This window comes from Stegastes partitus, unplaced genomic scaffold (genome assembly GCF_000690725.1).
Source record: "Stegastes partitus isolate 25-593 unplaced genomic scaffold, Stegastes_partitus-1.0.2 Scaffold569, whole genome shotgun sequence".
Classification (NCBI taxonomy): domain Eukaryota; kingdom Metazoa; phylum Chordata; class Actinopteri; family Pomacentridae; genus Stegastes; species Stegastes partitus.
In genome coordinates this window covers 325,869-338,499 of record NW_007578300.1, presented here as the reverse complement: position 1 = coordinate 338,499, position 12,631 = coordinate 325,869, and the positions used below count along the sequence as shown (strand labels likewise).

At 48.2% G+C, this 12,631-nt stretch overlaps 1 protein-coding gene across 1 annotated transcript in view; it reads right to left on the bottom strand.

Annotated features, from left to right (window-relative positions):
* Positions 1-11,112, bottom strand: part of LOC103362347 (protein transport protein Sec24C) — an 18,937-nt gene extending 7,825 nt beyond the window's left edge. Inside the window, exons 1-16 of the mRNA XM_008288675.1 lie at positions 10,934-11,112; positions 9,680-10,429; positions 9,426-9,484; positions 9,133-9,186; positions 8,519-8,630; positions 7,535-7,662; positions 7,213-7,348; positions 6,334-6,443; positions 5,998-6,110; positions 4,254-4,445; positions 2,925-3,021; positions 2,704-2,808; positions 1,447-1,614; positions 1,168-1,264; positions 944-1,092; positions 657-795 (exon numbers count right to left, since the gene is read on the bottom strand). Of these exons, the coding sequence (XP_008286897.1) occupies positions 657-795; positions 944-1,092; positions 1,168-1,264; positions 1,447-1,614; positions 2,704-2,808; positions 2,925-3,021; positions 4,254-4,445; positions 5,998-6,110; positions 6,334-6,443; positions 7,213-7,348; positions 7,535-7,662; positions 8,519-8,630; positions 9,133-9,186; positions 9,426-9,484; positions 9,680-10,382 (2,362 nt within the window). The 5' untranslated portion in view covers positions 10,383-10,429; positions 10,934-11,112. The remainder of the gene's footprint in view (positions 1-656; positions 796-943; positions 1,093-1,167; positions 1,265-1,446; positions 1,615-2,703; positions 2,809-2,924; positions 3,022-4,253; positions 4,446-5,997; positions 6,111-6,333; positions 6,444-7,212; positions 7,349-7,534; positions 7,663-8,518; positions 8,631-9,132; positions 9,187-9,425; positions 9,485-9,679; positions 10,430-10,933) is intronic.
* Between the last annotated feature and the right edge of the window lie 1,519 nt (positions 11,113-12,631).

Below are 12,631 nucleotides of genomic sequence, written 5' to 3'. Positions count from 1 at the left end.
ACTCTATTGGCTAATAGTTAATTAAGGGTATCAGCAGAGGAAGTGTCACGTTAATGAAATCCTGATAAATATGAATCTTTTTTTCTTAACTGGATAAAACACACGTTTACGTTTTCTTCGGAGTGTTTTGAAGCCAACACCACAGATTGTGATGCTCACGGTTGATTTGTGAAGGAATCAACTCCTAAAATTAAAGATGAAGACAAAGTTCATATTTTAGATTTAAACAAAAAGCTGCGCTGGAGGACATCCGTCCTCAGCAGTTTACACCTGAAGGTCCTGACTGATCACTTCTTCTACTGCAGACAGGGAATGACGATCAGCGAGCTGTGTTCCTCCATCGTGCTCGTGTTAAGCTGAACTTTAGTCGAGCTCAATGATCAACTATTAACCATCAACTATTTTGATTATTGATTAAACAGTTTAATTATTTTTTGACTAAAAATGTCTAATTTCAGTTTCCTAAATGTCAATGTTTTTGGGTTTCTTTCATGTCTTTGCAGACAGAACAAGACACCTGAGTTTGGAAGTCACACTGTCGTCACCTTTTTCTGACATTTCATCAACCAGACAAGTAAACTGTGGAGGAACTAATTAGCAGCCTAATCAACAACAGAGATGATCATTAGTTTCAGTCTTCAGTATGAAGTCCTTACTCTTCTTGCAGTAGAAGGTGAGCAGCGTCTGGGCCTGGTAGTGCCGGAACGCGTCCTGGAGCTGATGTGAGCATCGCAGGCTCAGAGTGTGAACCCTGGTCCTCCTCTCTCCTGTCTGGATGCTGTAAGACAGAACAAGCTGACACACAGGAGGGGAAGGAAGAGGACAAGAGTCACTGTTTCATCATCCATCTGTAAATGCTGTCTATAGACAACCCGTCCTACTAACGACCAGCTACCAGAGTGATCTACTGGACATTAAACCACAAACCCAGCCGCTTTCTGACCTGTATGGCGACGCCTCTCGTCTCGTCCAGCGCTCTGCTGTGGGCGAGCTCCACAGCCAGCGTTGTCCACCTGTCCAGGGTTGCCATGGTGACGTGTCCAGGGCTCGGCCCGGGGACAAACAGTCCGTAGCAGCCGGACACGCGCAAATCTGGCGAGACAGTCGCAAACAGTGGCATCGCAGGTATTTTGAACACTCTGACATCCCGCTAAACAAATCTCTTACCTTTGCTGACAAATATCCTGAGCTCGGCCCGGTAGCCGGTGTCCGTCTCTACGACCCTCTGCAGATCAGAGCTGAAGCGCTCTCGGTCCATCTCCCCCTGCAGCGGACATTTAAACATCAGGATCTGATCCGTACGTGGAGCATGTGTACTCACCAAAGTCGAGCTAAAGGTCACCACTAGTGAGACCGACTCCAGTCATCTGAACTTATGTTACTCCTCAAAGCTCAGCCACGTCCACGAGTCCTCCGGCAGCAGGCCTGTTTTATTGGTGGACGTACCTGGAGGTGGCCGTAGGTGTGCAGAGCTCCACCTGTTAGGTATGGAATGTGGCCGGGCCATGCTCCGCCCACGTCTTGCTGAGAGAGGACAAACAGATGAACGCCGCATCCCTGACGGACGCACTCCTTGGCCAATGAGACGGCTGGTTCTGATGGCTGAAAGATGGACTGAGAAGAACAAAAAGCAGGAAACCACAGTAAATACGTCATCATGAAATCTTCCTTACGCCTCTGTTCAACGTAAACACAACGGTCAGAGGTCTGAGGATGGGCTCACCACTTCAACTTCTACTCTCCTAAGAAGAAAACGGTTGTGACACCTACAAGAAGCAAAACCCACACCTGATGGAAACGTGGCCTTCCCGTCTAAGCAGTCGACCTGTGCAGCGACACACCGTTCACAGAACCGCCACTCTCCTCAAGCACACCAAGGACTCCGTGACACGGCATAAACTCTTCCACTGCGTCACGACAGCAACCCTTCAGCTTGAATTTCATTTGGAGGACAATGAAGAAGTCACAAGGAGCCCAATCAGACCAGCAGGGCACGTGGACAGTGACGAGTGTCTCTGTGTGGCCCGTTTCACAGGTCGGGTCATTTGTACTGAACGTTTTCATCCAGACTCCTCAGGATGTCACAGCAGAACACATGACACTGAAAACATAAAGAGGAATGCGTGGCTGCTTGTTTGGCTCATCGTGCATCTCCTACCATCTAAAAACACAGAACAGCACCAGGACACGTCAACAAAACAAGAAACACTTCTTTAGGGTTCTTCAGAATTTCCCAGCTGACACGACCAACACATGAAACGGATCCTTCATGACTTCATCTATGTTCTCAGACTTGGAGGTCATTAAAACTCTGCATCCTGTTTGGTTACCTCATTAAACATTAAAATGAAACCAGGTCAAGTGGTGGTTCTGTGCTGGAGCTACGTCGGCCTGACGACTCAGCGCCTGTGGACTTTGTGAACCCACGTTCTTCATGCTAATCTAAGCTCATCACCTTTCTCTGTGAGAACCCTGCTGTCTGGTCTCTGGGTCGGAGCCGCTGACCCACACATCACACATGTGCATCTTCAAGTGCTTTCACTGGACATCCAGAGATGTGACAGGAGTTAGGGTGAGCGAGCGGTGTATCACTGCACAAGCATTTAAATCAGGTGAAGTTTTTGCTTTTTAAAGCTGCAGCTTCAGAACTTCTTGATGGCACCTCGTCCGGCCCACAAACTGAGTTTTCTGGAGATGGTGTACCTTTGGCTTGCTGGTGCCAAAGAACCCTGAGGAGGAGTTTGTGAGTCCCGTCTCTATCAGGGGGGCAGAATGGAAGACCAGCAGCTTTCCAGGACAGCTCAGGCCCTAGTTTGAAGGATAATCAGGATTTCAGCCAAAGTCGTGCAGCCAGAATACACAAGCAGAACCCTCCAATAAATACAGCACAAGGCCCGGTCCGAGTGGACGCTCTGATGCCTCACCTGCAGAAGGGCCAGGCCTGCTCTGATGGGCAGCTCCATGGGAACGCCAGCGGAGTCCACACAGTCAGCAGTGAGCTGAGGGATGAGCTGCAGCACACTGCACAGAGACACACTCAGAACATTTAGGACCAGCGACAGCAACGAGAACAGAAACAACTTGAGCAAAGCAGCAGAAACAGTTTTGCTTTGTCACTTTTGTTTGCTCATTTCTGAGCACAGACAACATTCGTGTAGTTAGGACACTAAAAAGCTCCTTTATATGAACCAAAATATGTTCTCTTCCATTTATACTGCGAACATCACAAGCTTTATGCAGCAGCGCCTGACGTTCATCTGACAGAACTGGCTCTCCACATATTCAGTTTTTCATAAAAGCACAAAGAATATTACATCAGGAACACCTTCTTTTAATAGCTTCTGTGGTCTTAAAACGTACGAGACGGCATCGGCTACTAAACCATCACTTTGCTGATGAGTCGACTTTCAGAATCAAAATTCAGATTAACTTCCAAGTTATACGATAAAAAGCAGAAACTGAAGCACGTCAGAGTAAAGACATGGAGAAAGAACGGAGAAGCCTTTCTGTTGGAGTCTCGTTACATCCTGTTTGTTTGGAGGTCTTCTGTTTCCTGACGGTTCTACTACGAGGCAAGTTTGACTTAGCCAGGCTTCCTTAGAATAAGCTGGCTTGACAAAACCTAAACCTGCATTCAGAGACAACGATGAGCTACGACATCATGATCACGACGGTCCTTATTCACTTCATTTGCTATCCCAGGCTTTTCTCATTGGGGTCGAGGCTTGATCCCATATCAGGACGTTGGACCGGTGGTGTCCACCTGCAGGAGGGACATGCTGTCATCACGGACAGCTGTGACCAATGGGAGCATTCATCACAGTAAAAACCAGCGACAAACATGTTCCTCAGCAGATCTGACACTGTCCCACACTGAAGGACAAACGGGAATTATTTCAATTTTCAGAGGAGGTCCTAACGTACATCTCAACAGGTTTGCAGGTATACCACATTCCTTCAGAAGAGAATCTGCACCGCTCATAGAGACCAAGTCCAGGAAAGAATTAGTGGATGGTGACACTTCTTATAGCCGATTTAAAAGTCAAACTAAACAGAGCCTCCTCTAGAGCAGGCCAGCTGTGTTACCATGGTGATCTATCAGGTTAAAAGAAAGCCACCTTCGCTGACACTGAAAGCTCTGGCTCTAGGCTCAACATAATCCATGAATGTCACTTCGTATTGCAGCCGTCTACGCCGGCCAGCGTACAGATCCTGCAAAACACGCCTGACGAACCAGCCGCCATGTCTGCTACCTGTCAATGCTGCTTATGCCGTCTCTGAGGGACACCAGCAGCCCCTCCCTCACAGGAAGCTGCAGGTCTTGTGTCTCTGTGATGACCAGCATGTGTGGGCGGGACAGGGCGGGGCTCAGGTCGTACAGGTGGATCCTGCTGTCATACGTCATCAAACCAACACGGACGTCCGACCAGGAATCCCCGTGCTCCCTGCACAAACAGCACGAAAGCTTTAACATTTCAACCAGCATAAACCAGCACAAGAACACCACTGAGCACGCTGTGAAGGTATCTGTGGGTGCATGGACGAGATGAGCCTTCAATAATCCCTCAGTGTTACAGCAGCAAAGAAGTCGTGCAAACATTTATGGAATGTACACAAAAATAAAAAATAAACTAGCATGTATATAAGACTATATATTATTATGCCTCATGAAAATCAGAGACCCTGCATCTCAAAATATTAGAATATTTCCTAGGCTTCATCAACAGAAGGATTTACAATAAAGTCCAACTTCAGAATCTCTTTATTGTCATTGTACAAGAAAGCACAATGAAATTCGAGCTCTCGTGGGTGGTGCAAAACATCAGGAAACAAAAAGTGCACAAGACAAAGTATAAAACTTTATAAAAAAAGACTCGAGGGATGAAGAATAGAAAACAAGAATATAGAATAAAAAATATGAATATAAAATAAAAAAACAACCGAGGTATTGTGTTCAAGAAGAATGGCTGATGGGAAAATGTGGCGTTCAGGGCAACGACAGCTCTTGGGAAGAAACTGTTCTTCAGTCTGTTTGTCCTTGTCTTTATTGCCCTGAAACGCCTCCCTGAGGGTAGCAGTTAGAGGAGGTGGTGGCCGGGGTGTGAGGGGGTCCCTGATGGTGCAGAGGACGCTGTGAATCTCCTCCAGGGATGGAAGAGGACAGCCAGTCAGTCTCTGGGCAGTGTTCATGACCCTCTGCAGCTTCCAAAAACTATGTTCACTTCTACTCTGAATACTCAGCTGGAGTCCTCGACCATAAACTACTGCAGCAATGCGGCGTCGCAGGAAGGCGACCAGACCTTCAGCTCGTCTGGTTTTTGGGTGTTTCTCATCTTCCTCGTGTCAGTACCCCATATGGGCTATTAACGATTTGGTCCTAGTTTTGGCTCTGAGGGCAGCTGCAAAGTCCTGCTCGAAGAGGACATCTGCATCAGAATAAAAGCTTGTCAGCAGATGAAGCATGTAGTGGAAGACATGGGAGTGTGATCGCTGCAGACCTCTTCATACACTGGCACCAGCCTCCGTCCTTGTTCAACTCTCCCAACTTTGGTTTTTCTTGACAGACTCCTCAAGGCTGCCCCTTTTACCACCAGACCTTTGTCTTCCACTTCCACTAATATCCTTGGTTACAGCGCCGGCCAACAGCCAGCTTTCTCAGCACTGACCTTCTGTGGCTCCTCCTGGAGGATGACAGCCTCCCCATGACCGTGGTTACGTGCACTGAACAAGGCTGAGAGATACACGGTATTTGCACCGTTTAAAAAGCAATTTACTCAAACTCGACATGAAGTATTCTAATATTCTGAGATACAGGATTTCTGAGTTTGAATAGAATCTACTTTATTTATCCCAGACCTGGGAAAGTATTGTTTTTTCAGGAGCTATAAGCCATAATCATCAAAATGAAAATAAAAAAGGCTTTAGGTATGTCACTGCGTGTGATGAGTCAACAATATGTACAGCTTAGACCTTCCTGAATGGTGAGCGCCCGTTTACCTGTTCAGAGAGCTGAGCAACAGGTGTATTTGTTGGGTTACAAACTCCAGGTGTCCTCCTCGCAGCGCTGAGCCAGACACGTCTATGGCCAGAAGCAGCGCCGCAGCTTCACCCTGAGATCAAACACCACAGCGTTCACACACGGCAGCGTTCACGGCGTTTCTTCAGAAATGAGTCACTGTGAGAAAACGACTGAACGACGTCAGACGTTGGCGCCACATAAAAGCGAATTCAGTGGGACTGTAACGGGCCGAGATATTTCTATTCTGGACGCTGTGAGAAGGACAGGGTTAGATAACCTAGCATAAGACAACAACTGCAGAGAGCGACGTTTACCTTCTGAGAGCTGAGCATTTCATACGAGCCCATGCTGAGTTCTGGTCTCTTGTCTTTATCGACCCGAACCCCTTCCACCCCTTTGGTGGGCTGATAGTGTTGCCACAGCACTGAGACACAAGACAGGAGGGAAGAAGTGTTTCTACAGGGAAACCAATAAACCTTCAGAAACGACATCCAAGGTCAAGAAAACAGCTGAACAACCAAAGGCAAGTAAAAGTTCTGACCCAATCTGATCAGTCATCACCGCTCATGGAAACAATCCTTTAACTGCTTTGTTCATCCCGCCTCCGTTGTTACGATTCAAAGAAGCAGGATTTAGTGCTTAGAGCACCCTCAAGCTTTCCAAAGGCAGCTGATTTCATGTAAATGCTAGTTTGAGAGCATTCAGTCGGCGGCTCTCGGTCTGTTCAGGACATCAGGATCAAAGCTGCACAATCATTGGTTGTACTTGTGCAGCTGGGACTCTCATCCACGGACAAATAGAGATTTTCAAAGTCTGGCATCAACATGTCCCGCTCTTTGCAGCAGCACTCGTCCTGTGACCGCAGTCCTCCTGCCTCCATCCCAACATGTAAACAGGCCAGGTCAATATGGTGGTAACCGGGCCAGGCGGTCACTAATACAGCGAACTAAACAGCAGCTTAATTCCTGTGTTCAACCTCAACCACACTGAAAACAAACGTCTCAAATCATTCATGCAGAAATCGTGTTTTCTTTGGAAAGCAGCAGGGAGCTCGTGATCTTCTCCCCTCCAGCTGCTCTTCAGTCTCTTCATAGCAGGTGAAGAGAACAAAGTTGGCCCATAGAGCCACAGAAGCTGCACTGAAGGGGAAATAAACCGTGATTCTCGTGTGAGTGCTTGGTGTTGAGTCGTACCTTCACTGAGTTTGCCGCAGAAGGGGCAGCAAAACCTCTGACCACAGTCCTGCCAGGCCATGGCCGGGCACATGGAGGCGCCGCACCAACCACAGCCCACCACGCACTCCGTCTCTTTGCACAGCGGGAGGGGCTTCTGAAGGCCACAGACACACACAGTCAGCACATCCGTCCGTCTCTACGGCAGCTCTACGGGACAAACTGTTCAACAGTCTCGGTTTGTGGCTTTAATCTCATCTGCGTCCAGCCGCTGTTTTGTGCATCGCTGCTTTTTCAAAGACTTTAGTAGACTAGGGAATAGACGGAGCAGCTAATCACCAACCTCTCCTGCATTTTGTTTCACCAGCGGGGTGACCAGCGCCCCCAGTGGCAGGCGGCTGAGCAGCGCGGTCTGGCCTTCACAGGGAACGCAGTACGACGTGGAGCGGATGGCCGAAGGACTCGCGTTGCCTAAGACAGGGTTCAACAAGCGCAGCGTCAACATGAGCTGCAGGTTAAATTATGGCAAAACCCTGAACGGTGGACAGATGGGTTCGTGGGAATCCAGAGGTGAAACACACTGGATTCGTTTTATCTCTGGCAGAACTTTAAAGAGTCATAAACGTCGGTGCAGACAGGTCCTTTTCCATTTCAGTCTGATGGCATGACGCCTGCCAGTCGGTGGATATCTACCTTCAGCAAGCACAGATTGAGCCCAACACCTGTGAAGGACCTGTGGCATCACACACATGGTGGTCTGAGCCCTAAGAGTGCCACATGAACGGTTTCATATGACTGGTCTGTAGTTCTCAGACTGCCTGTGCATCCAATTTTCACTTTTGTTTTACTTTACTCTGTAATTACCTCCTGAAACAATCTGTAGTAAAGCAGTAAAAGCATTCACTGGGCACAGAATAAAAGCTGTATTTCCTTCATAATGTATGATTTAAAGTGCACAGAACACCCGTCACACACCACGTGACTGACAAATGTCTCAGAACGTCACATGATACATGAGCTTTACTTTGGATGTTTGTGGTCGTGCACCAGTAGTGATGCTGCTTTAAAGGCAGCAACTATAGCGCAGACAGAGAAGTGCTCAGTAAACACTAGTGAGGTTAAAGCCGAGAGAGGAAAACCAAGGAAGCATCTGAAGAAACTGAGAGGACCGATTACAGTCAAAACAGAAGAGGAACGACGGTCATGGCCTCCAGCATAAACTGTGGCTGCTGTCCCTGCCAGAAGTAGGAGACAAACGCTTCAATAAACCTTCCTAATGCTGCTGCCTGCACCGGTCGTACGAGACACGAGACAGGGTTGTGTTTACCTCTGTCCTCTACGACACAGGAAGTAGTGGCCAGAGGAGGAAGACGGGAAAAAGGCTCTGAGACGAAGACCTTGCCCTCCCACTCTGCCCTGTCCTCCGCCATCACCTTCACCTAAAGGGAACCAGAGAGACGCTCATCAGTCAGCAGGTAAGATTCAGAAGGAGGCAGGATACAGCGTTTACCTTCACGTCATCGGTGTGTCTGTGTGTAAACATGTAAACAAACACTGAACACGTATGAACATGTGACCATGCAGAACATCGTTTATCTCACTGCACAGCCCATTTCCTTCAGAGGTTCTGAGAGTTAAGATAATCTACATATCACCTCAGGGACATGGACAGGAACGGCTACTTGCTGCACTAGCCTCTGATCGTTTTGCTGGTTTCCTCAGACGTGTGCTGTTCAGAGCAGCGGCTGCTAATGCGACACGCTGAGCTGCTGCCAGTCATCAGGAGTAACAGATTACATGGAACTGTGTTGGGAAACCTAAAGCCACCCTCCTGACTTCACTCTTAAGGCTAAAACCCTGAAAAAGCTGCGCAAGAAACAGTCCTCCATCGTCAGAGGAGCTGCAGGAAGCTGAACAAGAAATAAGGATGAAAGCACTTACAACGCTGGGCAGGAGCTCTGGGTCCAGGCCATAGCGGGACTCGGAGCTGGGAGACTGCAGACAGAAATACAGCAGCTCATTGTCATGCAAACACAGCCAGGTGCCGAGGAGAAAATCAACCAGCACGATTTGGGTTTTCAGGCAAAAACAACCATGTCTGCTTCTTCCTCCTTCAGTGTGCGGAGCAGCTGTCAGTCGTAGAGCAGGTTAAACACAAAGGTCACCTCATTCATTGTGATGAATTGACTGAAAAATGAACATATGTGCCTATTTCATATCAAAACTTTGCCCACCTGCGGCGTGACGCTGCTGTCTCGTGCAGGTGCACTGGGGACAGATTCATTTACGGCTCCTGAGGAGACAAAGAAGAATACAGATGACGGACATCCTGAATGAGGACGCTGACATGTGAGGCTCTGGTCATCAGGCTGCTCCCAGATGATTAGTGTCTTACTGCTCAGTGCTGGTTCCTTCGGATTTTACTGAGAAGGCCAATGACTTTTAAACAACCAGCTCCTGTGTGCGCATGTCCTGTGAGTAAACCCACCTGTGGAGCGCGCTGCCAGGGCCCACTGAGGCTGCTGCTGCTGCTGCTGCTGCTGCTGGATGATGGGAGAGGTGGGGGAGGCAAGATCATGAGTATATCCACCAGAAGACCCCATGTGCGCCCCCTCAAGTGCAGGCTGAGCTACACACTGTGGGCTCTGGGGTTCACATTGTCCAAATAACGGAGGGTAAAGAGGTGGATGGTTCTGATGAGGTGACTGGGGTCCATTCAGTAAACCCTGGGGCATGTATGGAGGCTGGAACGGGGCAGATACTGCCTGATAAGGGCTGCCAGGGGAGTAAAGTGACATTTGACGGGGTCTGCAAGGCTGCATCGGTTGGCTTCCTCTGAGGGGAAGAGAACACGGAGGTAAATTCTTTCCTTGGCTTGCAGCTGGAATCGTGGATGAAACATCAGGAATGATCCGCTGCGCGCTCTGGTCAGGGCTGTGGGCGTACTGCGGGCCCTGGGGAGCGCCGTTTCTGGACGGACAGGGAGTGAGGTCCCCCTGGGGGTCCGGGTGGGACGCCTGCGGGTGGTTGTAGCAGGGGGTCTGGTCAGAAGGAGAGCCCAGGTTGAAATGCTGAAAGCTGGGCAGGGGGTTGCACAGGGGTCCTGGAGGGGCAGCGGGGGACCAGCCGTTCTGGCCCGCCCACGGCTGGCGGGGTGTCTGGCTCTGATTGGGTGTTGGGAAGTCCATCATCCTCCATACCCGTCCCTGATAGGTGCGTTTCTACAAGAAGGCGGGACCTAACGGCACAACAAAACAGAGAGATACAGATATATAAACACCAGGGTCGTGATGTGCGTCTGTCCTCTGACACTCACGGTTATAACCACAGCGGACAGACACCTGCACACAACAAACAGCTAATTATATTATGATAATTATCTCAATAACGCCTCATCTTGTGACTTATCAGGTCGCTGCCTCACCATCAGCAGGACACCCAAACCATGGATATGTATAATAAAGGCTAACCTCATTACACACATCTATGACCCAAAGCAGTCGGTCTGAGCCATTCAAGATCAACATCAGTATCCCTCCTAATGAGCTTGGCCTTTTATTTTGTAGTTACCGCTCGCTAGCTAACGTTAGCCTCCCTCCCACCACTGTATGCGGCCACAACACAGGACGAGGAGTTCAGACAGCCGGCAGCCACTGACTCCAGAAAACAGACATAGTGGAGAACAGAGCTCAGTCCGCCTCACACATCCTCACGTCCTTTGATGAAACACGAGCCCCGGTACCTCTGGACATCAGCCGACACAGCAGGCGGCACTTGTTCGTCAATGCTGCGGACGTTCGCGTCTCCATTGCCACGAAACACTTCACGTTATATTAAAGTAAATCTAATAATCCATGACGAGGAAATATAACATCACTAAATTGAGGATTTTAGCTGCCGACAGTGTCCGTTACCTCGGGGTTTACTGCAAAATTAGCATCAAAGCTAGCAGGAATCACGACGACACGTTCCGGTACTTTCTTTCAAAGTAAAAGCCTGTGGGCAAGAAGCGTGTTCTGTCCCCCCTCCACTGTTTTTGCTGATTTCACCAACATTCATCACACACCTGCATATGTATGTATGTATCTACGTATTACTCATTTAGATGGATTGTTGAAAGAAGGAAGTCGAACTGAGCCATGTTGTTCTGTTTTTGTGAAGCTGACTTTTCAGACAGATCCTTTTTTCACATTCTTTGTTTTCAGTCCATAAAGATGAACTGACAGAGTGTATTGTGTAGGGTGGCCATCGTCTCTGCTGCTGTTTTTAACTGGTTCCAGTCTTATTTATGATGAACTCCTCTGAGGTTGAATAATGGTTCATACAAAAGCTGTAAAATGAAATATAGTGTTCCTCAAGGTTTATTTTTCAGTCCTACACTTTTTAACCTTCAGGCGGCGTCACTTGGAAACCTTATCAGGAGCGTTGTGTCAGTTTCCACCTATGCTGATGACACGCTGCTTTACTGCGCTTTAATAACCTGCACCACTGACTGCTGCAATGCTTTGCTATTCGGTGTCCCCAGAACAACAGATCTCCACTTTAACTGCTTCGGAACTATGCCACACATTTAGAAGACTAGAACACACATCATGCCAGTTTTAAGGACCTTCTATTGGTTGACAAAACTCTAAGTGGTTCTATTTATTTATCGCAGGTCTTCTGGTAGCGGCCTTTCAATTCTACACGCAGTGAGAACACAAACCCCACAGTATCACGGTCCATGTGCCAGGCTTGTCAAACTGTCTTTCTATTGCTTCTGTTCTGTAAAGCACCTTGTGCTTCATTTCATTTATGTGAAAAATGCTGCACAAATGAAGTCTAATTGATCTTGGATGAATGGACACATGTTGAAAGCTTCTTTGACAAACGTGGACACTGCAGAGGGGACCTATATCTGCAGGGGCCTCCATCGTATGGGCCAGTCTGTTCCCTTTAGACGGGCTTTGAAGGGACTCACGATGCTGTTGAACAGCCATCAATTGCCCCTTGAAGCATGGGGAGATTCTTCCAGAGTTGTAGATAACTCCAAAATCCATCTACTCAGCCTCAGCCTTCAAACCTTTTTCCATGACAGAGCTATGAGTCTTTTGGCCAATAACAAGCTTCTCTCCAAAGAATGTGTTGCTTCCTTCTAGTGACAGGCAGCTGGCGAGAGGACCAGTATGAAAACAGGCAGCATCACCTGAACACTCTCACTGCTGCCCACAACGCTTCTACTTTTGTACCACTGTTGTATTAAACACTCTTTTCTGGGTCCATTCGCCCGTTGTGCTGCAGGTTTGTCTGGTTTGTGATTGTTCTTTGGTGCACGGCTGTTCAGATTTCTGGATGTTGGTGTCTTCATTTAAGTCCTCCATCCAAATGTGAGGCCATTTATAGATCACATCAAGCATTCGTTATCCAGAAGACTATATATCTTGGACACTATCCATCATCA